We start from the raw sequence: 12113 nt of genomic DNA, 5'->3' as shown, positions 1-12113 counted from the left end.
CATAATTAGAAGGGAAAAGATTCAAGGAAACTGACAATTTAAGATGAAAAGGAAACATACTTTAAAAAAACACAAAAACGTTATAATAAATAACGGTCAGGGGAGGCCACTGTTTGAAGTAGGTCAAAACATTAGGTTTACTCTGTTATTATCAGTCATTTTATATTAAAATTCTATTCTTGTATGATGGAATGTTTATAAGTGAGGTTTGGGAAACTTGGAAATAAACACTGATATGTTATTTTACAATAATTATTTAGTTCTGCGATAACTATTAAGTTCTAAATCAAATACAGCAGTGCTGACATACATTTTAACCATTAAAGGCACAAGCAAAAAGCAACAACACCAGACCAGACAGCATACCAATTACCTACTCTAACGATTCAAGTGCGTTTTCAATTAAAAACTGCGAAACCATAAGAGTGCGGTCGATTCTATATCACGTAAATGGGGTTGGGTTGGGTTGGGAGTGGTGCGAATATTACAAATCAAATTCTGCAGTCATAAGCTTTGCTGAGTAAGGAGACCTAATTGGAAAATGAGACAATAGTGATAATGCATATGAATGTTTAGGAACAAATACATGTTTATATCACGAAACACTAAGCATCAGATTAAAATAATGCAACCAGTCCATGTTCTGAAATTGTCCACACACGTTCAGCAGTTGTAAAACTTTGGTTGAGACATAACAGCGTGTACATATGCCACTCACATACGAGATAACTGTTTACCGGTATGTTGGTTGATAACAATAGTATAGCCAATGCAAACACAGCCAGATCCATCTGAACGACAGATGTTGCTTGACGTGAGGAAGCAGAGGGTTTAGTTGCTAAATACAGTATTTTGGTAATTAATTTCCCAGAAAGAGTCACATTATTTATTTGAACCAATGATTCAAGTGAACTAATCAATATTACAAGATTAATCGCAAGTAAAGAATTTTCAAGCACGAGAAAATGAAGAAAACATGAAAATAATAGCGTAGGTGAAACATGTAACGTTTGCAGGAAAATAGTAGCGTAGGTAAAATATGTAACATTTACCTAATTCTTTATCGATGCATATCTACACTTGAATCTATAATTTAATCATACGGACTAGAATACGGTTTTGTTGTCTTAAAAAACATTTTAGTGTAATTAAGTCCAAATATGTATACATCTTAAATGAGACAGAGAAACTGAAAACTATTATTCTGAGTCACTATGTGGTTTGTGGACATATTATATTGTTTATATACAGAATCTGGAAATGTTATCTTATCTGTTTGAAGCTCTATCACGCATGGTCCCTTATCAGAAAACAATGCTTACTTCAAACACTTCTTTCAGCTGAAATAATGCATATATATATATCGAGAGAGAGAGAGAGAGAAAGAGAAAGAGAGAGAGAGAGAGAGAGATTAAAATCGTATTACAAATTAAACGGCAAACATTTTGCAAACACAACATTTTGACGGCTAAGCAGTAAAAGAAACGAACATGAAAGGCATCTCTTGGGCATGATATGATGAACGAAATCAGAAGTTCAAGTTAAGGCCCACTATTCCACAGACTTTAAATCTCTCATGATCATACTTGTTTATGTTTAAGTTTTGTTAAAATGTTATACAACTGAATATTAGTGTATTTGTTCTCTAAATATTTTACTTTACCTGTCAGAATGTTTTTTTTTTCTAGAAGATAACAGGCGATCAGGGAAAACAGGGAAGGATTAGGATAAGGTCGGACTGACTGAAATTCTTGCTGTGCATGTCTTTATAGTATAATCGATAGTTCCATTTTCATTAAATTTTGTGAAGGCATAATCAGACGTAAGGAGACAAATACACAATGATGTTTTTCTTTTTCTAGTTTAAAACATTACAGCAGAATGCATACATTTGTGATAATAGCTGATAATGAATACTTCAATAAGCTGTTGCATGATAACAACATCGGACACCTTTAGAATATAATCTAGGTCATCTGAATCCGGTTAACGGAAAACTTAGATGTGTACTGTAGCGTGTGAACAAATAACACACTATACAGTATACACATTGTAGATACAAATGTATATACTTATGCATACTTGTGTTACAACCTTTCTTGATTATTGCCGTTAGGTACTGCACTTTTATGGCCTAAAATACAGGACTACGGCTTGATGTTAGGTACCGCATGTTTATGGCCTAATATACAGGACTACGGCTTGATGTTAGGTAAGAGTTTCGTTGTCTTTAATCACATCATTATTTTGCACGTTGCACTGTTACACCATATTTAACATTCTAGAATATAATCTACTGCAATATAGCAAAGAAGGCAAGTATGATGACTTCATCTAACAAATGTCACATATATTCTGTCATTTGTTACCTTCAATTTTGTCTTAATTCATAATTTTACATTGAACCCTGTTTTCTCTGTCCTGGAAATCGTTTGATTATTTGTTTATTCCTATTTTCAAGTTTAAGCATGATGCATATAATTCCTTACCGGAAGAAAAACAAAATATGGACCAACCGTGTTAAATGATTTATCTAAATTCAGTACGGGAAATATTAAATAATTTCATTGGATATTATAACATTTTCACCTAGGTTAAGTTTCACTCACTTCTTTTTTTAAATGCAAACCATATACCGCATTTAATTAAAGGTTCTTTGCAAAATCTCGTCTCGTATATAATACCCCACATGAGTATTATCATCACCTTAACGTGTATCTGGTTTCTCGTTCATCTTGAACCCGTATTTTTTTTAAATCAGCCATACCTTGCTCGATTTTATTAATGAATTTTCTCAGATTTTTTTCTTACTTCATTTCTTTATCTTAAAAATTGGATATGTTAATTTGAATCATTCGAGCAGAAACAGTAACTTCCCTTTGTCGTCGATACAATTGTCCTAACTATCGTACTTACCTTGAATATCTCCATCAGAGATATATTGAAACACGTTCTTTCTGGTCAAACTCCAAGAGGCAAGACAGCGAACTGGGGATAAGTAAAGGCTTAAAATAAATTAATAATATAGACTTCGTATCTTTCTCAGTTGGTTAATTGCATGAAAAGCTATTAACAAATGGGCAAAGAAGCAAAAATGAAATGCAGATTCATACACTTCACCTGGCAGCTCTAGCTTTGGCTATCAACGATTGCTGAGTCAAGTTTCCATACTCCAAGATGGAAGGTCACAAGTGTCAGCTGGGCTACTGTTTTCTGAAGGAAGCCAATTGTCGTAATATCAGTTTGATCAGAAGCGTCTGTTGGTATACTTTTGAGAGTATGGTTTCGTCCATGTACTATGCAACAGAACTTCAGCTAACCCTTTGCACAAGCCATCATGTCCTCTTGGTCACTTAACAGCAATCATGTGCTTATCAAAGTATGATTCCGCCTTAAATAATCCCATCAAAGTAATTGGTTTTATCTTTTGCAAAACAACGCATTCGTTGATCGTACATATTAATTTAGACAGAGATACTATAAAGTTCAATAAGAATGTACGTTTCAGATTATTTAATCATCGGATTCTTTTTATCTTTGTCTTCTTGTTTGGCTGCATCAGGCAATTCAACAAAATAGGATGGGTGGTAGACCATAATACCACTCGATTTTCAAGACCCATTGTTTTTTAAAATCTTATTGTTTCAAAGTATATTTCTTATCCTCCAAGCAAATTGTTTTGTTTTCTTCTTTACCTTTTACTGTGGTGCCTGTTGTCCAGGAAGAAAGTAAAATAATAGGTGAGATACACTGCCCGTCTAGCCATTTGATTTCTTATGATAGCGCATCACCATTTTTGACCTGATCATTGTCTTGGTCTCCATCAGATGGCACAATACTGGAACTATAGCCTGTGTGGGCTACATTCATATCCTTAGGATAAATCCAACGTTCAGATTTTATATTTGGATCTTTGTTTCTCCAGTTTTATTGTTTTTGTCGCCCATCAATCTATATGCTTACCTCTATCGTCATCTTCATCTTATCCTCTTTCTCTTTTTTTCATCACTTTATCCAGCTTCTTACTAGTTATCAATTATTTTAAGTTGTCGACATTTTCATTTTATTTCTTCCTCTTATTCTCCTTAGATAACTTTACCTATATTGATGTTTCCTCCAATTTACTCATTTTGAAATTTCTGACTAAGTTCGATTGAGATCTAGGTAGCTCCCAAAATGGTGCTAATTTTCATTCGTGTAATTCATGCCATCTCGATATGTTATTTCGAATCTCAACGAACGGTTTAAGCTCTGGGAATTGCTCTTCAGCTCGTTCCACTATTACTTTGGAATGCATTTCCATGAAAACTTCAAAGGACTTATCCTGTGTACTCGTGTTCAGGTGATCCATGGGTCCTTCCTGTTTGTAAAACGTATCTCCTTCTAGAGTTAATTTGTCAAGAACTTTTAGCGAATTCCCGACTGCTTTGAAAACTTGCCAAATTAAATACAGCTCTTTTTGTTTATTTTGTTAACTTCCCTGTAGACTTTCATTTGGCCGACGTTCTTTATTGTCAGTTAATGCATAGTTGTTTAAGTTGGATACTGATATATCAAGGAGGCATACTTACTTTTGACAACACCTTACTTGATATAGGTAATGTCATAACAAAATGGTGAGGTCATAGCTAGTGGGTTTTAATATATTAGTATGCCATTGACTACTATACAATAAAGCAAAATTTCCTAATTGAAATCGGGAAGGGAAGTGTCATTCATTTTGTTCAGTAGTTCCATTTGATATTTTATTTTTATTTTCCTTAACCTTCCATTCTTGCTTTTCTTATTTCATTCTTTCCTAATTTATTTTCCCTTCTTGGTAAAAAATATGTTAAAACGGTATTAATTAATTATACTGAAACACGAAGATATGAGTAGAAATACAAAGTCTTGAACGCTAACCATTGTACTTCCTTCGTTGGAGCCCCCTTAATTCAGGCAGCAGGTATCGTTGATATCATATCAATTCATCTGCTTTCCTGCCGGTATTATATTGCACGTCCAGACCGTAAAAATTGCATATATAAGATACAAATTACAGTCTTACGAATGCCACATAAAAATGGTGGCATAATAGACTTGGTTAGCAAGAATTCGAACCTAGGTACAAGCAATAACAAAGGCACAACACGTAGACTTCAAGGTAACGAGTTAACACACTCATGTTGGCCAAGCAGTAAAAATGAAACTTGTAGAAACTGAGTCTTTATATCAACACGAATATCAAGAAGAACCCAGGTATATAGTAGCAATGCTACGGAGAGATGGCAAGTAGCTATGCGTTGAATATAATTCTTTACAAATGTAGGAAACAATGCGCGCAATCAAGAGATTTTGTGTCCCTCTTTAAACGCACGTTCTGCACATGTCTGCCAACTAAACTAATTGGTATTAATGATTCAATGTAAACGTACACCGATTCCTTAAATTGATTCAATATATACCTACACCGATTCGATATATTAATACAATATAAACCTACGCCGATTCCATACATTGTTACAAAATAGATCTACACCGATTCCATAGATTGATACAATATAAACCTACACCGATTCCATACATTGATACAATATAAAACTACACCGATTCCGTACATTGATACAATATAAACTTACACCTATTCCATGCATTGATTCAATATAAACCGACAACCATTCAATACATTGATACAATGTTTCATGCATAGCATCACATATTTTATTCATGTTTTCGTATAGTGGAATCACGTGCCTCACAGGATTTTCAGAACATCTAAACGTATAAACAGTACAACCTGCAAAATTTTGCAAAGAGATATCCTGAGGTTATTTCCTCCTTTGTGACTCAGATCTGAATGTAAGGAAATCCATTCAATACATCTTCTTAAACTTTGGGTTCAAGTCTTTCATTCACGGTATTCCTGATATGGACCCGACCCCCCCCACCCACCCACCCACTGTTTCAGAGACTGGAGGAGTGCCATTAATCCAATATTAAGATCGAACGTCCTCAGTTGATACAATTCAATAGCCATACCATCATGCTGTGCAAATGGTATATGTGTGTTCCGCATTTAGTCAGACGAGCACCCAAACTTAAGAGCTGATGATAAATATCATATATTATCAATCACGTGTTTCATATGACCAAGTATGAAGTTTAATTAATGGAACAATCGGTGGATAAATATACATTCAAGTCTATATCACTCAGTGTAGCCGTATCAGTCGGATACAGACAAATTTTGCACGTGGTTTGAGAAACGGACAAACAACGCAGGACTATAAAGAGAGGTTTGTGAGCTGTGTTTCCTCGTTGACTGCGGTAACATCGAAAACAATAAGTGATTGACATATAATCCATTCAGTGTTTGCTTCTTGAGGTATATTCTGAATTTGGAGTTTAATGGTATGTTTAATAACATCATTAGATTATTTGAATAAGAATCATATCATAAAATTCGTATATTTTGTTTGATGAACTGGATCATATGCATTAGAGGATATACGTAGAGTCATGCTATCTTCTCATATTTTCAATTCATCCTTAAGTGGAAAAGCGTTATATATATATATATATATATATATATATATATATATATATATATATATATATATATATATATATATATATATATATATATATATATATATATATATATAGATAGATAGATAGATAGATAGATAGACAACGTTGCATTTTGATTTATAACTGAAATCGTTTGAATTGTTTTCTAGGTATCCACAATGGCTAGAACTTTATCCACCATTGCCTTGTTATGTAACTGTTTGGCGGTTGTAAGTACCTACCCAACAGGCGCTCCCAACCTTGCATGCGACGACATGATACCAGCACACGAGCCCACAACGGCTACAGGCAATCCTCCATTTCATATGACTCTGTCCAGCTCTTACTACAAACCTGGCAGCATCATTACAGGTGTTGTATATCTCTATACTCTTTTCTTGATTATGGTTTAAACCGCAGTTGATATATTTAGCGCAACCGGGAATTCAGGACACAGTACACGACGCTCAGCTCTCATCAATTCTAGATCCGAAATTTTCCTTTTCTGTTTTATTAGTAGTATTGCCGTAGACTGAGTATTCGTTCATTCACTAGGACCTCACCATTTCGATCCATCCCAAAACGCTCATCTTAATTTGTCACTGGTCAAGAAGTGAACGGTTGTTAACCTTATTTTCAGTTCGTCTGTTATATTAAGTAGCTGAAGAACAGGGTATTGTGCTCGATCATCGTCACCATATGCAGTTCTGGGCCATTTGTTTGGCAGGAAACAAGGCCTGTAAGAAACTGACCTTAAAAAATAAGTGGTGGACATGGCAATTGTAACGTTAGCAATGAGCAAGGGTTGGGAACCGAACTTGATAATTAAGATGTCTAATTATCAAATCCCGCACCATAATTCAGGTTCTATACTACTTGGTATAAAATCAAGGGGTAGGCGCAAAATACATATTACCATAGTTTTGATAGTCGTGTAAAGTTTCATTCAATTAGTCAGACTGAAATCATACTTAAAATGCATCCAGTTCGATTTCTTGGTTGTTAATGTTAAGTCCCGAATCATCTTATGCTAGGCAAATCTTAAGAATCTTTTCGTGTACTACAGGTTTTGATGCTATACGCCAGTTTATAATTTTACACCAAGCTTTATTCGCAGGTGGAAACACTAGCAGCAGAGGGGGCGAATCGGACATTTTGTCCAATCGTTATTTGGCTTAATTATTACTTTCTGCACTCAACGATCTAGTGTCGTCAGCGCCTGGTAAAAAAAAAACGACGTCGTCGTTGGGGGATCGTCCAAACGTCATTTGGTTTAATTAACACCTTCTGCGCGCCGATCCCCAGCGTCGTCAGCGTCCGGTAAGCACATCGACGACCGCGTCGATGTCATCGCCCCCTCTGCTGCTAAGTAGTTATTTACAATGAGGGTCTTTATGATCTTACAAACAGAGTGATCACTAACTCCTCCTCTTGCAGATCAATTAGGTTATTTGACTGATCGGTAAGTCTGAAATTAATTCTCGTTAAAAACCGATCATGGCATCGCATATAGACCGGATTAATCGGACTCTCAACGATTAAAAATCCCGGAGGGGCTGTTGGTGAAAACGAATAAAGGATATACCCCTGTTGAGCTTGATTTGATTGCTTGGTATCCACCTGATAACTCCCTTCGATAACATCACACACTAGATTGATCGCTATCACCGATGCGATATTTACGTTGTATGGAGCAATATGCCTACCACCATCTCCGTTATCGTGTCTGAGGATAGTTGATGGGGCGAAAAAATCATTAAGAGACTTTCTTAGTTCTGGCGCGTTGTATTCTGGAAACCTAAAATCGGGTAAATCGGCTTCTGTGATATTATACTCGGTTAGGAATTTTTGCTTATTATCATCGCTGTTAGCAGATATTATCCCGACGATTCGTTTATTAATATATTCCATGTCTGATATAAGTTGATTTAACACCTCGATGTGTTTTTGTGCTTTTGTTTTCCGTAGTTGTTCTAGTTGTGATTGGCAAATACGATTAATCTCAGCAAACGTATTAATGATATCATCTAAACTAACTGCGAGCTGGACGTGTGATTCAGGAGTGTCCTCATACAAAAAATACCATTGCATGGTATTCCTGTTTTGAAATGCAAACCGACTGAGTAATAACGTGTTTTTCATAATAGACAAATTATCTCGATAACTGGGATTAATCTCATGATACGATCGCGCATTCGTGTAAGATTCCGGCGGACTTTCATGAGGTGGATTCTCAGGCCATCCTAGTATGGTTCTTATTGAACTGTTATAAATATCAACCATATACCCCGGTGTGCTTATTTCAATCGTCGACGATAACGTCGGTTCATGAACCGTAATAGCGATTTTTGATTCCTTTCCTGTGATCGATTTTATCCTGCGTTGAAATTCTTTATTGATTTGCTCTATTTGGTATGACCCAGTTGGTATTGTAACCTCCTCCCAGTCTGGGGTCCCATCGGGTTTATTTGTCCGTGCAAAAACCAGCGAGTTATTAGGTTGTTGTCCGTTAAATGCGTCCGCTCGGATATTAGGCCAACTGTGATATACTCGCAATTTTGCCAGCGCTATTTCCTTTACTGGAACCGGTGATGGAAAGTTTACACTGAATTCGGGTTTCGTTGATGTTATCGATATCATATTTGTTTGTACCGGAGTGGTATTCTCCGCGATCCGCTGAAGTAATTGAGACCCTTCGGGGTTCAGCGACATTATTATTATTCGTTGTTTTTAGTGTCTAATTTTAACAACCAGGTGGTTTCGGCTTCCAGTTGAAAATCCTCGATTTTTGACATCGCGGAGCTATATAACTGGACCATCGTGGAGAATTCAACATCGGATATGAACAAATTATCAATTGACAACGAGATCAACCCGGATAATTTCGAGTACGCGTCGGATACTATTTGATGTTTTACTGTATACTCGTTGAGTTTTTTCTGAAAACACGATGATATCTTCCTAGTGATTGCGTTGGCGACTCCAGCAATTGTTGTCATCGCGGAGACGGCGATTGGAACAGCGATCGGGGCTATTGTGGTCACCGTGGATAAAACGACGCCGGTACCGGCCACTATACCCGACACCGAGTACACGACCGTGTCGATGGCGGTTATTTTTCGGCGGTATTTTTTTATTTTTGCACGGTATTGTTCGGAAAGTGTTTTCAAGTTCGCGGAAAATTCTTTTGCGGTATCGAATCGATATTGATGTGACGTAGGTGATACCTCTGATTCAATTTCCTTGGTGGTTATTTTTATTTTAAAAGAGCTAGTGTTTTTAATTACTTAGATTCGCTACAAATTCCACATACCATGTAATGTTTGCCCTGGTTAAATTTCCATCAACGGCATAAATTGTAAACGGTTCAGTTGCGTCCTTGTCTATAATTGTTGATATTGTATTGTTAAACCCGGATGAACTCGACGATAATATATTAAACTGCATCATTGAAACCAGTGTCAGTCGATAAATGCCCTTAACAGTTGCGGTGATATTTACTGTATTCTGTGTAAGAGTCCAATCGAATGATCCATGCCGAATTGTGTATACTGTGTTGATGATGTTCTCATGAGGGGTTTTTATTTTTTCGAGTTGCTCTGCCATTCTCGGTAGTCTGTCTTTAATCGCTTCAACATCAGTTATAACTATTCCTACTCCCCGCCAACTCGCGTCTATATTATTCTTGTTCGCTGCAACATTAGTTTTGATTATTTCTATTTCCCGTGTATTCTCGGTCATACTTTTTTTGTTCGCTGCAACATCAAGTTTGATTGTTTCTATTTCATATGTATGCACGTCCATACCTTTTTTATTCGCTGCAACATCAGTTTTAATTAATCCTATTCCCCGCCAATACGCGTCTACATTTTTTTTGTTCGCTTCGACATCAGTTTTGATTGTTCCTATTTCCTGTGTATGCGCGTCCACACCCTTTTTGTTCGCTTCAATATCAGTTTTGATTGTTCCTATTTCCTGTGTATGCGCGTCCATATTATTTATGATCGTTGTAACATCAGTTTTGATTGTTTCTATTTTCCGTCCATGCGAGTCTACATTATTTATGATCGTTGCAACATTAGCGCCGATTATTTCTATTTCCCGTTCATGCGCGTCTACACTCCTTTTGTTTGTTGCAACATCAGTTTTGATTGTTTTTATTTCCTGTCCATACGCAGTGATATCATTTATAGTTATTGTAATCTCATCCGGCTTGGTATTTTTTTTACCAAAGAATTTATCAAAGTTGTCATCGATCCTGTTAACATTTTTTCGCAACGGGGGTAAATTGGCCGACATCTCCATAAGATCCGAAATAGCATTTTTTATTATTACAAGATTTGGTTCGTCTGCCGTCGGGGGTCCCCGAAAAAAACTATTGACAATGTCTCGCATTTCGCTGACGTGCGTTATCATCGACCTGAACTGTTCTCCATGAAAGTTAAATTCACCACGTAAACCCTTTAACGAATTTGACATGGTTATATAATTGTCGCCAAGTGTACTTATTTTTCCATTTATTGTCAAGATGGATTCACCCGGTTTGAGTCGTCCGTCGCCGGTATACAACGCGATAGTGTCCTCGGCGGCATCACGCTGTCGTATTAAAACGTCATTCAGCGACACATTACTGGATTTCAATTTACCCTGGCGGTCTTGAAATACAACTATTTCATCTGGGTCAACACTGGTTAAGTTCAACGTATCAGCGATTTCATCCTCAATTAGTTTTTTTATGTCATCGGTGGCGGGCGTTTCCGTGGGCTTTTTCAGCGCCGAAACCGGTCGTCCCCAGATATCAATCATCGTTATTGTAAAATAAACCAGCGTTTCTAATTAACCCGCCGGGCCTCTACGACCCCACTAGTATATTCGTTTACAACCATATGAGGTGGTTTTCGCGATGATGAAATCGCCGCAAGTACGTTCAATACCTCGCGGCCACATATCGGCGGGTCACTCAATTGCTGTGTTGGCAGCGTGGAATAAAAAACCCGGGCCGAACACGCCCGGGCTGAACACGCCCGGATATACCGCATGAACTCTTTCGGCGGGGCTAACCCGTATGAATCAAAATAGACGATCGCACGCGGATCAATCGCGTATGCAACCCAATGAGTTCCCGCTCCGGAGGACCCATCGAGGTTAATTATACCGGTTTCAATATTCCTTGGTGCCGCCGGTAATTGATCCCTCATAAAAACACCTCTGAAGTTTTTTATCGCTAGCGCGTTTGCGGCGTCTATTAAATCAAAATTAGACATTGGAGTCATTGACTCAGGAGTCATTGACTCCTGCGTTAATAAACGGTTCCTGGTAGTCTTAGACCCTTTCCCGAGTACCATGAATACGGGGTTCCCGGTAGTCTTAGACCCTTTCCGGCTACGGGTCGTTTTTTTTTGTAGCCTTTCCCGGTTGCCTTCTTCAATGCCATCCCCGCCGCGGTACCAACGGCCCCCAACGCAGCCGCCTTAGCCACTGCTGGTGCGGCCGCGGCAATCAATGCCGGAATCGCAGCTAACAGCGGAAATATTCCACCGGTCTTTTCCATGTTTTTAATTGCT

The 12113-nt window shown here is 37.4% G+C and overlaps 1 protein-coding gene across 6 annotated transcripts in view; it reads left to right on the top strand.

Annotated features, from left to right (window-relative positions):
* Positions 1-12113, top strand: part of LOC149786831 (uncharacterized) — a 52727-nt gene that overhangs the window by 8702 nt on the left and 31912 nt on the right. For 2 of the 6 annotated variants that reach the window (XM_089977354.1, XM_089977349.1), the window contains exons 1-2: positions 6259-6390; positions 6720-6921. In XM_089977354.1, the coding sequence (XP_089833480.1) occupies positions 6388-6390; positions 6720-6921 (205 nt within the window). In that variant the 5' untranslated portion in view covers positions 6259-6387. Of the gene's footprint in view, positions 1-1984; positions 2213-6170; positions 6391-6719; positions 6922-12113 lie in introns of those variants that run through there. The other 4 variants (XM_089977350.1, XM_089977351.1, XM_089977352.1 and 1 more) reach the window with 4 other exon arrangements.

This window comes from Sinohyriopsis cumingii, chromosome 12, assembly GCF_028554795.1.
Source record: "Sinohyriopsis cumingii isolate HCF-2022 chromosome 12, ASM2855479v2, whole genome shotgun sequence".
NCBI classification, from domain to species: Eukaryota; Metazoa; Mollusca; class Bivalvia; order Unionida; family Unionidae; genus Sinohyriopsis; species Sinohyriopsis cumingii.
Note: the sequence above shows the minus strand (reverse complement) of the source record. Positions and strands in the feature narration are given on the sequence as shown.